The sequence below is a fragment of the Rhopalosiphum padi genome, chromosome 2 (assembly GCF_020882245.1).
Source record: "Rhopalosiphum padi isolate XX-2018 chromosome 2, ASM2088224v1, whole genome shotgun sequence".
NCBI lineage: Eukaryota > Metazoa > Arthropoda > Insecta > Hemiptera > Aphididae > Rhopalosiphum > Rhopalosiphum padi.
Window position 1 is genome coordinate 54,325,249 of NC_083598.1, and position 21,532 is coordinate 54,346,780.

At 32.9% G+C, this 21,532-nt stretch overlaps 1 protein-coding gene across 1 annotated transcript in view; it reads right to left on the bottom strand.

Moving 5' to 3' along the window:
• Positions 1–460: 460 nt before the first annotated feature.
• LOC132920191 (peroxidase) overlaps positions 461–21,532 on the bottom strand; it is a 32,608-nt gene continuing 11,536 nt past the window's right edge. The window contains exons 2-13 of the mRNA XM_060982368.1: positions 5,611–5,722; positions 5,356–5,482; positions 5,079–5,251; positions 4,750–4,926; positions 3,056–3,249; positions 2,711–2,906; positions 2,273–2,618; positions 2,032–2,188; positions 1,777–1,947; positions 1,505–1,703; positions 1,328–1,433; positions 461–1,252 (exon numbers count right to left, since the gene is read on the bottom strand). Coding sequence (XP_060838351.1) covers positions 1,126–1,252; positions 1,328–1,433; positions 1,505–1,703; positions 1,777–1,947; positions 2,032–2,188; positions 2,273–2,618; positions 2,711–2,906; positions 3,056–3,249; positions 4,750–4,926; positions 5,079–5,251; positions 5,356–5,482; positions 5,611–5,722 — 2,085 coding nt within the window. The 3' untranslated portion in view covers positions 461–1,125. The remainder of the gene's footprint in view (positions 1,253–1,327; positions 1,434–1,504; positions 1,704–1,776; positions 1,948–2,031; positions 2,189–2,272; positions 2,619–2,710; positions 2,907–3,055; positions 3,250–4,749; positions 4,927–5,078; positions 5,252–5,355; positions 5,483–5,610; positions 5,723–21,532) is intronic.

Sequence of the window (21,532 nt, forward strand, 5' to 3'; positions counted from 1 at the left end):
CTAAAAGTTAAATACGTTTAAAAAATGTCTCGTAATGAGTCACATGATTAAACGGTCACAGGCTGCGCTGTGGTTGCAAAGGTTCTTGTTCTTTTTGGAAAAATGCATACATGTTACATGTGCATAAGTGTATATTTAAACATTTAATCAAACATAATAATAATATAATAAATTGTATAATCAAACATTTTTTTATTATTTTTGCAATAATAATTTATCAATCCGTTATCACTATCAAAAATTTATTAGGTAGGTATACGTGTGTAAGGTGTAACTATTATTATTATGAAACGATTTGACGTGTAGATATTGAACTTAAACCACTCAACTGAGAAGACCCAATGAATTGTAAATATATTGTAACAGATTCAATCTATGAATCATACACAGACCAATTAATTAATAAATAATAATATAATATATTATTTATTTTATAAATAAAGAACAAACAAAGACGTAATAAGATGTATAATTTATACTTTATTATATTTAAATTTTTGTCTAATAATGTATAATACAGATGTGTGTTTCAAATTCATTTGTGTATAATTTAAATAAAATATTCTTAATTTTAATTATATAATTACATAATAAATGTAGATATCTACATTCAAACAACTAATTTTGAAAAATGCTCTTTACAAGAATATGCAGTTTGGACGTCTACTGGCACTTTAACAGGTTTAAAATTGATTTTGATGAATAAAAATATATGTTTTATTATACATTGTTATTTCAGATTTTTTTTATATATTTTATAATATATATAAAAATACTTTGTTTTATTTAATAACATTATGGTACTTATATATATCATAGAGGTTGTAGCAGCAATGCTTAAGATTGCTGGTTTGTCCGTACAAATAAACAATATGTAATACAAACTAATGACATAAGTATAAAAATACTTATATACATAATACTCGTATTAAGTAAAATAAAACAATTAAATAATAATTAATATACGTAAAAATATGGTTTGAGCGTTAAAAACAAAATGATGAATCTTCAAAGAAATTTTAAAGAACGTTAAGAATCTAAAGATGAAAATAGAAGAAAGAAAATTAAAGAAACCTTATAGAAGAAAATGAATATTATTTACAAATACTGGTTGATTGGTTTAATTTATTTCTTCTTATAATCTTCTTGGTAACCGTATTGCGGAGCTGCGTGACTGTAAGCTTCTTCTTTCCAGAAGTTGAGGTCGATAGATGGAATTCTATCGTAATCATTGCAACTTACCAAAGGATTCCTATAAACATAAATAATGTGGTAAGTAAGTAACGATAACATTATACTATTATAATGATTAATATTGACTACTCACTTTTCAGAAATCTTCAAGAAACCTTGAGGTTGGATTGTGTGTAAATCATCGCTGTTATCACAGAATATTCTTGAAACACTAGACTTGCGGATTTCGTTAAGTTGTTCTAAATTTCAAAAAAATAATATATTCATTTAATAATATTCAAAATTTAATGATAGTTTTGTATTTTATTACCTGGTGTGAAGGATCCAACTTGTCCACCCAGTTCGTAGAAGTATCTATCAGAAACTTTAGTTCTGTAAAATTGTTCAGTCAAAAGACACAAGAATGTTGGTCCAGCCAATGTGTTTGGTACATGAGCTTCCAAAGAACCACCGACAGAAAGGTCAACATCGTCTGGGTGGTTGTAGAGAAGAGCGAGTTTTTCAATACGCTAAAATAAGAATAAAACACATTTAATTAAGTCGTTAAGAATATTCAAGTTGTATAAATATATAGGTACTCACTTCAACATCGATATAATCGGAAAAGTCTTCAAATTTGTGTGCTCTTGGTAGACCACAAAATTCTCTGTAGTCGTTGTAAGATGCAAGACCATGGTCTCGGCCTCTTTGTACATCAATAGCTCTCAAGTCGCGACCGAATGGACGGCCTGCTCTGAACAAGAAGTCTGTAATCTAGGAACACAATGTATATAAGTTATCATGGTATAAATATCGTACTATGACCTGTCTCAAAGTATCTAAATATCTAATAATTACTTCGCTGGTGAAGAATGGATCGACTTCTTCTTGGCTCTGTGTTGTCAAACCTCTCGACAAATGATCGAAGTTGTATCCTTTTTCAATGATTGTCGGCCTGTTAAAGTAGTCTGATAACCTAACAGCGCTCAAAAGATTACGGTCTTCTCCGATTAAACTGTAGAATAAAAAAAAGAAAAATTACTTCCGTTTAATTGTTTGGATTCTCGTGGCTGACGCTCTTATGATAAGAAAAACTTACTGGAATTGTCCTTGGATGGACGAATGGAAATATCTAAATGCGGCGTGGGCATGAGCATTTATGACACTAGGGTCAACGTTCTCTTTGTAATCGTTTGTGTATTCTTTGGTTTTGTATAGCAGACCGTATTTCAACATGTTTTCTGTACCTAAGATAATGGGTAACCATTCGTGGTAGTTGATGTGTTGGAATTCAGCGATCAACACTCGTCTGGATTCTTGGTACAGTGTTTCGTCATCCCAGTGAGGGTTGATGTGTGACAGCACTGTGGCGATGCGGTTGTGCTCTCTGAGGAACAAGATCTGTAAAACAGTCAGCTGTGGGTTCTGGTTTGCTCTTCGGTCACCTGAAACAACGAGACAAAACGATTTGTGTCATAAAAACAGTTTTAATTGTTTACCCAATACCATTCGTCGTTCGAACATCAAAAATACTAACCGAATTGGTAGCATGGTTCTTCATCTGTTTGTTGATCACATACGGCACTCTTGTTTGCCGCTGCTGGAGGCCACGGTCTTCCGTCTCTGAATTCCACTCTCAACCTACCGCCAATTCCTTCACGGAGCGTATCTGCTAACCGTTGGCTTGAACCGTACACGAAAGAAGCGTCCATCCAATGCGAAACAACTACTAACTGTAAATAACACAAAAAAGCAATATTATAACTACACATTATTTTGTGTCCCAAAAAACGACGTAGCTATTTTGGTAATATTCTATAGTCTGTCCAGCGAGGCTATCAAAACGAACAATTTAGACGAGATTTAATAATATATTATTTACTTGTTCAGCGGGCTTGTTTCCAGCGTTGCATCCAGTTTCTTGATCAGTGGTCGAACGGACAAAGTTCATGCACTCTCTGTGGAACTTGGAGAATACTGGGTCATCTTCGGGGATCGTAATCGGGAAACAGTGCACATCTGGGTTGTTACTTAACAAACGGCCGTTGTCGTCGCAACATCTGATTGAGTGACGTTCTACAAACAAAGGAAAATGTATACATGTAAATGTGTTTCGATCTCAAGTGCAAAACAACTACAGCCAACAGGTATTATTAGTATAATATAATGATCGAATCCGCTAAACGTCCTTATCGATAGTATGGTTAACACACAATTATATGGAAGTGCCTTTATTTTAAACTATTTTTTAAAAATTATAATAACGATTTACGATTGGTGTGACCATTGGACATTTATACTTTGTGTATGGGTAATATTTAAAATGTTTAATAATTTTTTAGTTATCCCCAGATAACATTTTGAATAATAACAGTATTTATAAAATAATTTAAGTATATTATCGTTTTTTAAATACTATCTGAGTGTTTATATCGACTATCATTAGATACAGTTGTCGACGGACGCAGAATTATTTGGAATTTGATTCTCTGTCGTATTATCGTTAATGTTCCGAGCGAATGTCCTACATGAACATGGACGTTACTTCTGCTTTGGCATGCTCCAACTATCGTTTGGCTATAGCTAATACTTGTAGTTAATAAATACCTTATGATCGTGCGTAGAACGTCTAAACATATAATTACCTGTAGAATATATTATATTATACAACTACAATGACCGCAACACAAAGTATAATATAGGTTTTTGTATCAGTTCTTGCAGGCTAACGTGATCGCGACTTTGAGACGGCATATATTGCTTTGAAAACATTGATGTCACGAAATCAATATTACTGTGCAAATTAGTTATCACTTATGTGTCATGTTTGTAACTATGCTGTTAGTAAATCCATTCGCTGTGTAATTACTGCGTGACGAGGAGAAGAAGCAAATTATTATGAAAAACGAGTTAAGCAAAACAACACTGTCTATCAAAGATTCGTGTTCAAGAAAAAGAAAATTAAATGTGTCTGATATTAATTGTCGGTCATCCATACGTAATGTACATTACGCCATTAAATCGATTTGCCATGTCAATTTCAAGATTTTTATGAATTTATTAAGACATAACATGGTGTTAATGGGTAAATATTGTAATCTTTATAGGTAGCTGATTCTGTTTGAAATTCGCAAACGTTTAAATGTCCTATATTTTAACTTGGTTTTCAAATAGGAAGCAAAAATCAACCGGTTCAGTTTGTAATATACCGACCGGCCCCGAGGCTGGTTTTGGGAAAAATATAAATTTAAAACATTTATCGTACGCTCATCTATATGTAATGTGTATACATCTTCGTAATACGGCGTAGTGTATATGCTATTAGGTACGTGTCAAAGAATCACTTTCTCCGCTAGAAGCTCAAAATTATAATTGAAAACATATATATGCAATAAAATAATAAAAAAAACCCACCTACTCATCATTAAGCTCGTTCGTGTGTCGAGAACAAAAAACTAAAAGGCGTTATACCTACACTGTAAGTACGTACGAAATTAAATCGTAATAATATATTATCTAGAATACCTTGTATGGTTATATGAATTACTCAGTTATAATATATTTTTATACACTTACTTGCTTGTGTTGTACCCATGGACATGGACATATCATGAGTTACGATTTGACCCCAGGTCATGGTGATGAGAGTCCATACTGGATCAGGGATTGGGACATCCGGGAACATGACAATACTGATGAGACGGGAACCGGGCAGTGGTTCACCGCTGACAGACGTGGGTGGAGCGTGGATGCCTTCACGATTAATATATATTATTATTAGACACGTACAAAAATGATTTAACTATCGTATAAACGATTTTACAAATTTGATTAAAGCGTCTATTACTGATAGACGTGAGTACCTACACCATTACTCATTAGTATGTATATATGCTCGAACTTACCGTCAGAGTACTTGGGTGGCAAGAGTCTGGCATATTTGGAGTTGGGAATACCCCAGTTGGTGTACCTAAGATTGTTGCAAGATCCATCAATGGTCCTGTATTTGTTGTTGGGGCAAGGGCCGATCGGTGGCTGGCATCCGGCGCCTTGTGGAGCTGTGGGTATCTCACCAAAACTATAAAAGTAAGCATACGTGCGTGAAATATTTTACAACGGTCCGTGAAAAACACTTGACTTTAAGACTACCTATATTATTATATGTAACTATATAACACTTACTTATTGGGTCCGGGACGGGGTCCAAGACCTTGAGCGGCGGGCGACGGTGCGAAACCGAAACCTGGCTGCGGTGCTTGGTACGGGGACGCAACTAGGGGCTGTCCGTACGATTCTTGTGGCAAATAACCTCGAGTCACACAATACAACAATTATTATTATACCTATGATCTTAAACATATGCTACTACAGTTATGTAGATAATTTATCAGATCTACAACCGCCTGCGTGAATTATGTATATACTATTGCAACTTACCGGTGAAGTTATACGGATCAGCGGCCGGATAGTACGATGGCTGGTGGAATATGGCTGCAGCCGAACAGAATAGGCTTGCCGTCAACAAGACGACCATTTTGTTCAGCGTCATCTGTAAGTAAAATGAACGTTATAGTATATGCTATTTTATGAAACAAATTAATTATATATATTTTTTTAAAACGAAATATTAAATTTGACATTGAGATTCAATATTTGATTTATTTACTTATTATTTTAAAGATACGTTTTTTAATTCTATATTTTTTTTTTAATAGCTAGGTTTCAAAAATTCTTAGGGCGTTGCGCATTCGCACAGTCATGCGATATGATCCACGTTATAACGTGGCTGTTGGGAATGTAGCTGTCTCGTAATAGACGTTTTATACTTATAATAGGTTGGTACTAAATATACAATGAACGGTGATAAAAATCATCGATTTTGTAAAAATCTATTGAACGATAATAATCGCTAGTTTAAAGTACAATATTTTACTTTCGCCCATTTCGTCGTCCGCGTCGTCGTTTGTAAAACAAGCAAAATTACCGTATAATATTATAATAATAGACTTTTTTCTAATGTGGAATCTCACGACTTTGATCGGTATAAGGGGTAGTGTAACTACTTGAAAAAATAATATTTCGTATGCCAGAGAACAACAACAATAAGAATTACGCCCAATGATCTGCAAATGTACACGAAAATAAATGTATAATAATATCGTGCGGCTATTAATAATCGTGTCAAGGGCGATTAACCTGAGATTTGGGTGTGTGTGTGTTTTTAAATATTTTTTTTAATGTGGTGTTCTATAATAATAATGATAATAATTATTATTATTGTCGTTGCTATAGCCCGAACCGTGCGTATATCGTTTTTCCACCGATCATATTGTGTGTATCTATACATCAGAGCGTGTTACACATAATATAGGTAATATACATCGAATCACAAGTTTTAATACATAAGACTCCAATACCGCATATTATATACGTCGTCGATTTCGTATCGTTTCAAATGATCAATAATGATAATTATAATATTATTTATATTTACATTGTAGTTATAATGACATTCGCGCTGTACTTTTCCATTTCGGTACGATGACGTCTTGATTTAGCCAACCTTAAATTCTAAGAGGATGGGGGACAGTTGCTATAACTCAGGGTCCCATACTCGCATTCATAATTATTGTGTAAAACAAATATTCAATTTTTCATTCAAATTATTATTTTATATAGATATACCATACACATAATTATACTTGGTTCAGTGTAAACAGCAAACGTTTTTTATTGATAATTTAATAAAGATATGAGTATGTTAAATAATCGACTACTATATTTAGAGCCAATTATATTATATTCGCTGTATCCCATAATATATGTTATATATAGTACATACCTATTACCTACTATTAAGGCTATAATTTATCCTTGGATACACACCAATTTTTAAATGCTACTCAAGTTGCTATCTACTTGTAATTTATTAATTTTTTTTTATTTTTTAACCTATAACTGTATTCGATTAACTTACATAATAAGTTGAGTTTAATGTCTTATTGTTGTTGATTTAGTTCTAATTTACTGCATTAAACTAGTCTTTTGTAAAAACAAATTTAATACCTATAATATGTAAATGTATTAATGATAGAATATTATGAAATATTTATCATTTTAAAATTACATACATTGTATGCGATAGTTTCATATTCAATAAGTCTGTATTGTGAACATTTAATTTTTTCATAAAGGCTCCTATGATATTATTTTTAAATAAGGCCCTGCTATTTATATATATTATATTATGTTATTCTGCGTATGTATACAATATACGAGTACACAACGAGTATACGAATTTTTAGGGTTCGATGAACGGGAGACGTGGTGCATGTGTTAATTATAATATATGACGTATATAGGTAGTCGTTTATCGTGCAGCTATTTTATCATAATATGTATCGAATAAATTAAATGGTAAGTATATTATGTTTAATGCATTTAAAAAATCGCTTCGCCATGTAAACGCGTTATGTAATAATATTACACAATCTTAGGATTGAAAAAAAATCGTCGTAGTATATAAGTACTTGAAAGGAATAAACTGAATTTTATATTATAAAGCACCCGTATAGGTATATCGTAGGTATACATACTACAAAGATGTTTAATTTTTTTCTGCCACAATTCATAGTAGATACCAACTAATAATAAAAAAAATATACTATTAATCGTCCAATTAATTATTACGGAGTACGGACACTGTAGCGATGCATATAGTAATAAAATATTGAAAATGGAGCGAATAATTGCTTATAATAATATCATATTGATGTATTAATATTAATAGGTATTATAGATATTTCATCACGCAATAAATATCGATCAAGCCTTCAATGATATTTATGAACTGCGGTCTGCGACGAATATAATATTTAAAAAATTATTATTTAAAGCGAACGTTAAATATATTTTTTATAACGATAATCTTGTTCGAGCGAAGAAACTGTATGTTTTTTTTCTTTTTAGCCGTAACAATATACCTAGATAGGATATATCTTCAAACGATAAAATAATTTTATCAATATTAGTGTAGGTACGTAATCATAGACAGTCTTACATTTTAGCGCGACATATTGTTTAGATTGAAAGCTAGTAAACTACACGTCGACACTGAAATCGTTAATTGAAAACTAGTGTTGTCGTAATTATTAAACATTTTAGAAAGTGAAATTTGAGATAGTGTTTAACACTTCGACTATAATATCATTGACTTCCGTAATTTGTATAGATACCAAATATTGTATATTATGTACCGTACGTCTAGTTGTCGGGGACTCATCATACTATTAATATCACAATAAAATATCGAGTAGCGCTGCAACATAATAACCGAGTTTTGAATGTTTAAAATGAGAAACCCGTTTCGTAACGGTCCATAATATTATGTATGTAATACAATTTTAGATACATTTAATTATGCATATTGTAAATTGCATAGGTAGTAGGTACCCGACTGCACGATGGAAATTAAAAATTGTAATGTTATTAAACGTCGTTTGCGATTTACCTTGCGTGTGTATTACAACAACAGTAGGTATAAGTTCGTTATAACTTATAAGTATAAATGGTGTAAAATACCTATATACTATAATAGTAAGACTATAGCTATGATGTTACTATATGTTGGTATGTCATACATACGAGTCATACGACCGAGTTGTACATTATTGTACGCATAATGTTTAAAATGATTTTAAATACACATTAACCGTATTCGCCGGAGTAGACCTTCTCAACAAACGGATTGTGAACGGAACCAAAAAAAAAAAAAAAAAACAAAACGGTAAGTCGCGAGCATTCCGTCCTTGACTGTGTGTCCCCTTGTCGTAGGAATCTAGGCCACGAGAAATTTAAAATAAAATACAATATTGTTTATACATAGGTATAACATTATAACATATCTCCTATGTATTATATTGTACGACGGCTAGGTTACAAACCGAATTTCAGTGTGTATACATACGGGACGGTATTTATTATGTGAATCAAACAGCAGGAAACACATGCGTTCATTGCAGAATCCGCATTATAATAATTATATATAAAAGCGAATAAGGATTCCGTAAACGTGTATATTAATAAAACCGTAATGAAAAAAATGGCGTGATGTCGTTGTTCTGAATTCCGATATATCTTAATATTTCTCATGATCAATTATACGTTTTCTGAGTCCTCGCGTTTTAGCAGAGAATTATTTATTAGCCGAGATAACCGAAAGTGTTGATAGCCCAAAGCCATCACACACACTTAGTTATACTACGGTATACCTTGTGTCCGCATTTGTCTTGATGAACGACAATAATAATTTCATAGGTATTATTAACACGTTCACCTCAAAAACGACGGTAACCTAGTTATGTCACGCTATATATAACAGCTGCATGTACATAATGTCTATGTATTATATACATGTAACAAGTTTCGCCTCCGTTCGTTACAAAACGCCGCTTACACCTTATGTGTTTATGCTAATTGGTCACTATTATATTAAGTATAATAATATTACACACGTAGGTAAGGTATGCGTGCAATGATAATTATAAGAATACATTGTACATATATAGGCAATACACGTATATAACAAAAAGCGCGCAATTTAGACTATGGCCATAATAATTCATTATCCGCGATTACCGTTCGCGATAAGTACCTAACGGAGTGTTTTCAATAAAAACTCAGCCGGAGGTTATGGGTTAGAAGTGACGCAGTGTCAAGGTTACGGGACGCGACGACCAAATCGTTTCGTAATCGATCAGGTAAAGTGGCAAATATTACAATATAATTATAATTTATAATATGTATTTAATTCCATAGTTAGAAGGGCCTAATAGTAAGTATACACGATCTACAGTATACACATTTCAATATAAATTATAATATTTACCGCTCCGTATGACGGGATCCAATGCAGGTCATCACCTGCTACGAGCGGTAGTGAGAATAATAAAATGTTTTGAGGCACGGTGTTGATTTTTCGGTATGAAATTTGAAAATTACATTTTCTGTTCTTTTTGGCACTTTAATTATAACCCTTTTCCACTAATCTACTGTCCGATATTTATTTAAGGGTCGTTGGGACGGTGTATATATTAACAAAAACGAGTTCACAGGAAAATCTCTCAGTTCGAGCACAGTTTATTTTCTCTCTTGAAAATTCAATAATATGCTAATTTGCTTTAATGTTGAGCTGTAATTAGAATCCAGTACGTAGATTTGTTATGTTACGCGTGTGATGTAAGAAACAAAAACTAACACATGTAGATACTACTTCCTCTGTAAGATTCATGACGTCGGCTTCAGAAGTATGCGCTTGGTTAGCCCTATAGTACCTACTTATGTCTATGAATTCGCCCATTCGTTTTGTATGTAATTGAACGTCAGTTAACCCGAAACTTCGAAACGCCTACAATATATTATAATACGTACGTGGTGGCGTACACTGAGGCTGTACTAGGTATATGATTAGTGTAGTATATACTCAGTACTAGTTTAATAATACTGGTTACTGGTTAGTCGTATGTATACGCGTATTTATTAACCTTATTACGGATTTAAGAGACCGCGATGATGTGACTGAAATATTGCCGGCCAAACGTGATTAAATACAAAAAGTTATTATTATATCATTATACGGTTTGAATCCCCGGGGTGGGCGGGATTATAGACGCACGGCGTGCCCGACTAGGGAACTTTTCGTTTAACCAGTTCTAAACTCGAAATGTGCCAACATTCAGTGTTGTGGCTGTGTATAATATAATAGGTATATAACATAGATATACGATGGCTGCGCGCATGGACACTGCCAATTATAATTCCACGACTTCCTCGTCGGCCGTTGCTACTTGTATGTGCGCACAGTCGTATATACAAGTCACATAGGTAAAAAACCACTGCAATTCACGGGACAGCCGATGTAATAGCTATAGGTATTTATATATAAATAATTACTTTCGTTACTTTTACGATTTCGTAGTCTCGACTGCATCGACTGTATAGGTATAAATTATTATTTATAGATAGTATCTGCATGCTATCTCCTAATAGATGTGGCGACGAAAGTAGGCGTAGATGATGACGGGACCGGATTTAAACTGTCGGAAAAGGCTTGCGAAAAGTGAAGATTTCATTTGCTCAAAAGTGAAATGTTCTAGCAGCAATACTATCAGATGCTATGTATTATTATAAATGTCTACATGGTGCTAACAAAAGTGTTTAAATAAAAAATACAACCATGGACTTCGTCCGCGATTTGACTAAATAATAATGAGAGAACACACCCCATCAATAAATTTATACATGACATTCGAATTTGGATTCAGATCTCCTCACTATTACTGATTTTTTTTATGAAATATTTGACAAACTTCTATCAGTGCTTAATGACTTGATAGTGTAAAAGAAACGTCACGGAATCAACGTAAATATAGTGATTTGATTTCGATTTAAATATGCCTGATAAACCTCCTAGTAGACTTGGACTTACTACATGGATTGTGCAGGTTGGCAATAATTGACTATTATTGTCAATCAACGTTCGTCTGTGCTAAAAACGATGGCCTTGATCATGTTGTATATTATAATATACTAATTGTTATAAGTGTTAAACACACGTGCACAGTCGTACAGATCGTTTAAATAAAAATATTGACAAAATGGCGATGAATATTTGAAATTCACGCATATATTTATAAGTAGCTAGGTACCTTTATATTGTGGTCAACTGTATAAGTTTAAGCGTATGTATCCATACGAACACACCCGGGCACTTTGATTCACCGATTAAACACGATAATAAATAATAATAATGATACAACTACAACGTCATATGTGTTGGTCATTGGTTGAGTGCCGCATCATAAATACGCAGCATGCACATATATTTAACCTCGCTCGTGTTTGCTCTGCGGCGGGGCACTTGCGAAATTCGCGAAATTTTATGGGTCGGATGCAATAGATCGTCGTAGTTTCGACAAAAATCAATATCACGAGAGGCGTAGACGTACGCCCGCAGATTTTTGCCGTTTTCGGGTCTGAGATCGTGCACACTGCGGCGGTTCATGAGTCGAGGCTGTTTTGTTTTTTTTTTTTTTACGAAAATCGACCCAGTTGATGTGATGTAATCACAATAATCGCGCCTTAACGAGACGTACAATAATTCATTGTTGTCGTTTAATCGCGAGTAAAAAAACATGTTTATACACGAGTGTGACCCGGGCCCCAGACAGATTAAAATCGGTCGATACACGCCGTCGTCATAATACATCTGAGGCGGCATGCATGTTGTATGTATACGTACGCGTATATTGCGTGTACGAATTTTCGAACGGGCGCGTCGTGTGATCGCAGCGGGTTTTCGGTAGTGGCGCAACATTCGAAATCAACACAAGCGGCGAGTGTGAGGCAGCCCTAAAGCGAAATGTTTTTTTTCTCTTTCGTCTCAAGATTTATTTTTGGCGTTTTCTCCGTCCCGAAACGACCGTGTCCGATCGTTCCGTTCTGACTGCTGACGTTATTAGATATTAAATAACTGCAATAAACGCTATACAGCTTTTTTAAAAAACAAAAAGTAATACAATTTAAGTAGATAAATAATACCTAAAACATATTATATTTTATAATAATTAATAATTGAATTGAAACAAGTTAATATGTTTAGAAAAAGAAAAGGAGAGGACCAAATTAGTTTGTAACGTGCAATGACAGTGTTATGATTTTATCATAGTGAGGATTAAACATTGGTACGTGAAATGAGAAAATGGTTTAAATTTAATTAACTTGATATATATTTATGTAAAATGTTGACATTTGATACATTTTTAATAAACATTTTTTAAACTAGATTTGCTAAAACGAGAGAGTGATCACAATGAGAGGTTAGAAGAGAAGGAATACATTTTAAGAACATGGCTGGAAAATTCAAAAATGTACACTGGTCTCTTTCAAGTTGACAAGAAGTAGGAGCTACACTAGGATCTTAAAGGCTAGAGTCATATTCAAATATTGGACTGACGAATGCACAATTTTAAGCTTTCAAGGCAGGCGTTGACAGTTGAAACTCATTTGCTACTCATCTAATAAAATCTAAAGAATCAATATCACATTACCACGGCGAAAATTTCCCGCGACCACTGGATCGCAGGATTGCGCAATTCTCCGAGACGAGGGTCACACGTTGTCGTCATCGTTTCCAATCGTTTAACGGAATCTGCTGTTACGCACATAAATACGATACGTAACGTGTGAGTAGGCGTGGGTGGGCACGGGATGTTATGTGTGCGTATAAGAATAATATAATATTTTATGTTATGGAAGGATAATCGACACGCGTTTTAACGGCAGTCGTCCTTCAACTTGACACTACCCCCGCTCCTGTAATTGTACGTGCGTTGTCGTCACGGTGAAAATGCGATGCGCGGCGGTCGATCGATTAACCGGTGGAACTCTGGTCGTTAAAACCGACCGTTTGTTTATTATTATTTATTTTAATAATATTATTATGATTTTTGGTGTTTTTGTTATTATTATTATTATTAAGTATACTATTGTCGTTATCGATTACGAGTGTGCGGGTATCGTGATGATGATGATGTACACATATAACACGTGCGGGGGACGAGAATTCGAGAGGGAAAAGCATTGACGAAGCACACGCGTCGTGGGAGATTCGCTTTCGCCTTCTTATTAGCGAAAAATGTAGTTTAGACGCGCTGTACCGAGTACAGTATCCTTGCCAGACGAACAGCCTCGTCTGGATCGGCTTGTATACATTAATTTTACGCGCGTAAATTATATATACTCGTATAGGTACGATGACCCACACCGTCGGCAATGTAATAGGTATAGCCGGTATAGGTAATCTATCTTTAAGTAGTCATATAGGTGCATTGATGTTTATTCAAAACCACTCGGGAACCCATTTCTTTGACATACGCATAACTTAATGTGGATAATAATATTATTACCCGTAGGTGGCAGTATTTTAATCGATGTCTTACTGTTTCATAATAATGTCTACTGTACATTATTTTGTTTCCTTACATATTTATATAATTATAATATTATAATATATTACGATGGTATACGACCGCGTTGCCAAACGTTTCGTCAAATAACTTGTAGAGTAAATAGTAATAAAGTCCTGTGACCTGTTATATATTATAATATATTATAGGCATCGTAATATGTATAGAACACGTATTAATATATTATGATATATATTATACTCATACATGTAGACCTGCCGACCGATGTAATAATTAAAAAATTGACTACGCAATTACGCGAGTTTTTATATATTATAATTATTAATGTTTTTTTTACGAAATACTCGTATGTGTGCGTAGTTTATTATAATATATAAACTGGCACCATATTGCGTTAATGTATTACAGTACTTAACTGTATAACCCCCAAAAGTTCATAGCATTGAACCGGCTTTCGTCAGACCAGCCCAAGTCATTGAATAATTTATTTTATTGAATAATATTTGTTCGCCCCGAGCTTGTAATAATAAGGTTAAATCAAATACGGGTTATCAGGATTATCGCGGCTTAAATCACTAAAAACAGTTATAAGAAACGCGCTTGCGATCAATGCAAGTGACTTTATTATAATTGACGTTTAAACCCATAACCGGCAATAATCCCTTGCGAACCGCAATTATTATTGTCCGACCGATTTATTGCGATCAAGTAACCATAAAATAGGTACACCTGTTTGATGTTTGCAAGTGATAGACAGATAGTACACTTTAATCCAAACCATCAAACAATGTCATAAATAATTTACTAGAAAAACGACGGCACGCTGTAAAAATATAATAGCGATTTATTACTATTTTTTGATTCGTTTAGAAATTAATCGTTGTCAATATTATATATTTCTGCGATCAATTATGATCGTATTATATTATTTTCCTTGGTCATATTTTTAAACCTTATTAATTAATTGAGCAAAAAATTAAATCGGAGAAATTTACTGTGCGATTATTTAAATAATATGTAATGACTTATACATAGATTAATAATTAATGATTGTATATAAAAATTGTAAAAAATATAAATATAATGATATTATACATTATGTGCGTGCTCGTAAAAGGCGTTTCAGTGCCGTTTTAGCAATGTCATATTTCATTTATACCGTAAGATAAGTATTTCAGATTATTAAATGGTGAAATTATTGTTTAATAATCACAATAAAAACAAACCACTCCCGGAAATCGACATCCTGCGGGCAAAGTTATATTATATTATTATTTACTTTGTGGTTGTACTTGAATATCGCAAATATATAATTGGACAGAATTCCATTGTGATAATTAATATTCGACCCACAAAACATTTTAAAGAATTTATGCGAAGCTATTAATTATTATTGACAAACCTACCTCGCGACAAGGTTATACTCGTAGAAATAAATTGTATCGAGGTCGAAAAAAATATGAGATTATAATATGAGTAACAACTACTACTGTTCTGTTGTAATTTTAATTTCAAAACAAAACGATTTAATCTACGTCAATTATATTGTATAATGTTTATATATATATATAAATACGAACTCTTGTAGGAGATACCGATCGAGTCGCCGAGACATAGCTCACCTTGTCTGTGTGACCCATAACCGAACTCGTTTATTTTCTTGTACGGTAGTCCTAGGGCATTTTTTCCGCATGATTTACACATTATAAACTGTCACTTACGTGTATCTAATATTATCATTATTATTATTATTATAATGCGACGTGTGTAAGCGTGAATAAAAGTTGTGCGCTCCGAGCATAACATTATGTTATTGTGTTCTCTCCATGTAGGTATATAGGTATATAATATACATTAATATGTGCATAATATGCGTGTGTATATGTGTGTTTCTATGGGCATTAAGAACATTATAAAATAATCTGTTGTCGTGTGTCGTAAAAAATAACGACAATATAATCTTCTTGTTAGTAAACGTTTCTGTGTTTATATGTTATATCACAATATATTATGTGCATAAAGTACACTACATTATATTTTTTAAAGTAGGTAAATGTAGGGTAATCCAATGCGTGATTGATTTATTACGTAGAATGATGAGCCCGCGATTTTTAATTAAGCGCTGTCGACAACAGATTATATATAATATATACTCATATTATTTATATTATTAATTATAAATTATGATGTATAATGATTATAAAGCTAGGATTTATGTGCACTATAAAATAGTGAATTGTTTAAATATGTATTTAATTTTCTTAAAATGCAATAAAAAAATACATACAATAAAGTTATAAAAATATACAATGAAATTATCAATAATTTCCAATATATTATATTACTTGTAAGTAAAAGTGGTGAAGCATTTTCTATAGTTTTAAAATTTATATTGTGTGGAAAAACTAAAGTTACTCTTAAAATTAAATTATTTCAAGTACTCTCTAATAAATCCATAGAATTTTTAATAGAAATGTATTTTATGCTTAAGACAGAGTAACTGATTTTATGGAATTTGAATTATCAGCGTAATATGATGTGATATCCATCGCGTATTTCATTGAAATAAATCACAAGGTGTATTATGCATTCCTCGTGTTTATTTAGTTAAAATATGCAATAATATGCAACATAAAGTTAAAATATGCTAAATAGATAGATAATTTGTGTTGATATGGGGTGATTCGCGGACATCACTAACTAAAAATATATTTGTAAAAAGGTGCTATAAAAAGTCATTATTGTATATATTATATTATAGTTCTAAATTCTAATAATGGTATTGAAAATATGCTACGCATCGTTATAACATACAAAAACCTCGTAATTTGTCTATATCTACTCGATATATTATTATAATATGTTGTACTTATAAATAATTGAAAATTAGACGAAAAATATTATTATGAATTATGATACCATAAAAAATTATCTCACTGGTTAGTTTTGCTTTATAAGGTCATTTTTATAACAAAGTCATTGTGTAAATAAGATTATTATGAGGGTGATATCGGTAATTATACAACGAAAAAAATCATACATAATATTATATGCGTCCTTACAATATAATGTCCTTAGACTTAAATGCTTATCGTTTCGATTAGACCTATATATCTAAGTGCGTATATATCTATAAAGTATGTAATTTATTATCGGTATGCGGTGATAATTTAAGTACCAAATTATTGAAAATATAATAAAAAATGGAACACGGATAAGGTCATTAATATATTATTATTATGTGTATCGATCATTATATTATAGATTTGTAATGCAAACTGAGTACCTACATCCATTTACTCGTATTATTTATATACGATTATTTTTCAATGCAATTTATCAACCAATAGAAACATAACGCTTTGTAAATCATGTGTATGAAAAAGATATTTGTTTGGATACTATAATGCTCTGTATACAGACATTATATTATAGGTATATATAATATATATATGTACCTAGATGTTGATATATTACACCTTTAGAATAATATAATGTATATTATACGTCATATCACTATGATATTTTATAAGTAATAACAATAAGTAAAACTAATAACTATGTGTCTATGTATCCTTAACGCTTATCGAGTAACAGCGATGTGTTCCTATATTACATGTTATACAATATTGTTATACGACGTGCAATACATTATAGGTAAGTTGAGAGTATTTAATATCAAATTTACATCAGAATGGTGTGAGTGTGCGTGTGTGTGGTATACGCTAAACAGGACACAGAATAGATCCCAAGGTATAGTTTTTCACAATCGTTTTTACTATCACCTGGATATTATACAATCGGATCACTTTGCTGAAACAATTCCATAATGAAACAAACAAGAGGGCATTGATCAAACAACTATTTGCCGGGACCGGTTTTCGTCTACACTTTCATTTAACAATGAAAGTCCGGTTTTTCGTATTTATTATTATTTAATTTTATGTATAAATATATAGAGTATCTTTATTATATTCTATATATAATATCAATTCTTATTTATAAAATGGCGATTACGGTCCATGAATATATTATTATAACGATAAATTTCGATTTCTTACGGTCAACACAATTCGGATCACCGTGAAGTATTTGGTGACACGTACTTTGCAACCTTAAGCGCAACCTAGGATATCTGTATACACACACAGTTTAACACCTTCTAAACCTTCAATAAAAAGAGGGTCATTCTGCTGACTTTCAACTGTTTTAAATAATATAATATAAAATATTATATTTATTACGTATGTATATGATGTCAAAAAAATAATCGATTAATTTGCTAGTACATGACAGAACTTAAATTCTGATTACTAATTTTATCATTCACTTCCCCACACGGAGTAGTCTTTCATCCCGCAGCATGGCATTAACGATATAACATATAGGTATACTGCAGATATATCTCATAAATCATAACAATATTATATCCGTCACGCAAGCCGCGCATTACGATGACCACGACAGAGGGAGCCTATATAGGCCCACATACGAAACGTTTCGCGTGCCCGCCGACGTATCTATTATATGTACGTGTGGGCACGCATCTATAGGTACCTAAACTTACAATATGCGCCCGTTGACAATACCCATTACGCAATGCAACGCAACGTTGCAATTGTTACAAATTAGACAAGTGCAGTAATAATAATAACAATAATAATAATAATAATAATAATATGTGGTCTACGTCGAGATGATTGATTGTGTTTATCGCGCTGCCGCAATTGCGGGCATGCGTGTGCCGCAACGTCGCGGTCGTCGTGACAAAAACGAGACCAGCGTTGAAGTCTCCAGCGACTGTTATATCATATTATAAACTACTATTATTGTATCTAACCGCGATGATGTATAATGTACGAGCGCAGGATGGCGTGACAAGTGGGTGCCGCTAAACCAACGTATGTGTTATAAACTTATAATATAATTGCTGGAGTGAAATTTATAAATTATAATATTATATGAATTGAATAGGAAGGTACACGTATTCTTATTTAAAAAAAAAGTAAAAAACCAAAAATGGACGCAAAATTTCACCGAAAACGTACAACGTTTTTGCAACGAAAAATACACAATATGTATAATAATATAAACTTTTATATAGAATAATAATACATTATATATGTTGTCGTCCTTCCGGTACGATCTGAATTACGTATGTAATCCTGTATATATTCTTCCGCAACGTGTTGCGAAATTCAGCAGGTCGTCAGCACGAGGTGTGCGTTATACACCCAATAATATATTATATAGCACGTGTTTGATATATGTATATATATATTGTCATCGGAAAAAATCTCGCGCGCCCAACTCGACCGTGAAATAATAAACCGTCGCGGTATCGTGTGTGGTAATGAGCGGTGACGTCGATGTCGTACTTATATATATATATTACAGTTTATAAATGTATGTGTATAATATTATGTGATATCCATTATTATCACGCAGTGGAAATGTGGAATGTCGTCCGACGGTGAACGTAATGACCCCGGAGCTTAGTGCGCACAAATACTTTAAACAGTATATTATATACTGTATATAGCTGCGATCGATGGCCGAGAGCGCGGGCACGGCCGTTGCCGGGATCGAAGTCCGCTGCTGCCGCAGTTATATATTTACATTGATATATTATCTTATAAAATCGTGTCCGAGCTGCTGTGTATCATAAGAAATTTGCACCGGTTTCATCATAGTTGTGCACATTATAACATGGTAATATTGTAATAACGCCCATTTATATTTTTAATATGTGTGTGTGAGTGAGTGCGCCCATTTTGTAATACCATATAGTTTATATACATGTATATTTCACCGTAAATGAACACACACGACAGCATATATATATATATATATATATATAACACATGCATGTATAATATATTATGTAGATTAATGTCGGTATATATATATTGAATACGGTTTGCTGTGTGTGTCATCTGCTCCCGCCGAGAGCGATATTAAACTAAACTATATAGATTATAAACCTATATAGTATTGCGGAGATATATATATTGTAGAAATAAAAAGTTTCATTAAATATTATATATATTATACTCTCTCAGTGCGGTGTGTGCGATATAATAGAATATGATCCGCGAACGTGACAACGTGAAAATCTGCGCTACTGATTCATATTTTTTAAACGCGTTGCATAATAAATATACTCAGCGGGTTTTCATGCAGATATCATAATCGCAACGATATCATAGATATTATTTATTGATGGGGTTTTTTTTTCTTATTTTTCGTAGGGCTTGCTTATATATGTATGTGTGTGTATATAGCGACTATATAATAATGTACTGCAGTAAAACACATAACTACTATACAATAGTCTTCGGGCCCAAGGACGGGTCGTGAAAACCGCACGGAATCGAAAACACAATTTTCGCGTGTCGCGACCGCCGGTCGGATTTTTTTCTTCTAAATATTTGATTTTGTAACGAGTCCTTCGAAATACCGCCGAGGACCAGCAGCAGCACGCCGCGCGCGATGTGCTCGTGAAAAAATGATCGATTACGGTGTTATTTCAATACGTTTTATTATTCAGTATTTAAATTGGCCAATGCGCTATTTCGCCGCCGACGAGACGTTCTCACGACCGCACACGCATACTGCAGCACACGCGTCGATGCGGTGTATATACTGTGCAGCCTAAATGTACTTACTACACCGTTCGTCAATATTTCACGTGCTCTTTTATATTATATTTTATACATATTTATTACACAACGGATTTAATTAACTTTTCATCCATACATACGCATATCGATATAGTACCTATATACAAACGCGTATACAGCGATAAATGTTTTCATATATATGCATATGCTGTATATAATATATTATATTATTATACAATAATTTGCGTAGTCGTGAATATAATAAATTATTATGTATAATATATGCATACATGGGTAAATTCGAATTGGGAAACGCGCGCATAAGTGCGAACAATCCGTTTTAATGAGCTCCTAATTTCTCCTCGTTAATCCGAAACGTCATCCGACCAATATAATAATGTGTGCATGTAATATAGGTACAATGCATGTACTTGCGACTTGCGTCTATTATTATTGTACCTAGCGTTATATATTATCGTACACGAAATCGTCGAATAAAATCGTGTCCGTTGTCCGTAAACGTATTTATAACGATCTATATATTATGTGCGCGTATATGATGGATTTTCAGATCGGGATATGAGAATAAATCATATTATTATTTTTATTATTATTATAACTGTTATTATATTCAGAGACGTCGGTTTCATTTAATATACGAAATATACCTATGTGGTTACTCACACGCCACATTACGTAGTCGTTCGTTTCCCGAAAATCTCATTAGACAAACGATAGGTAATATGTATT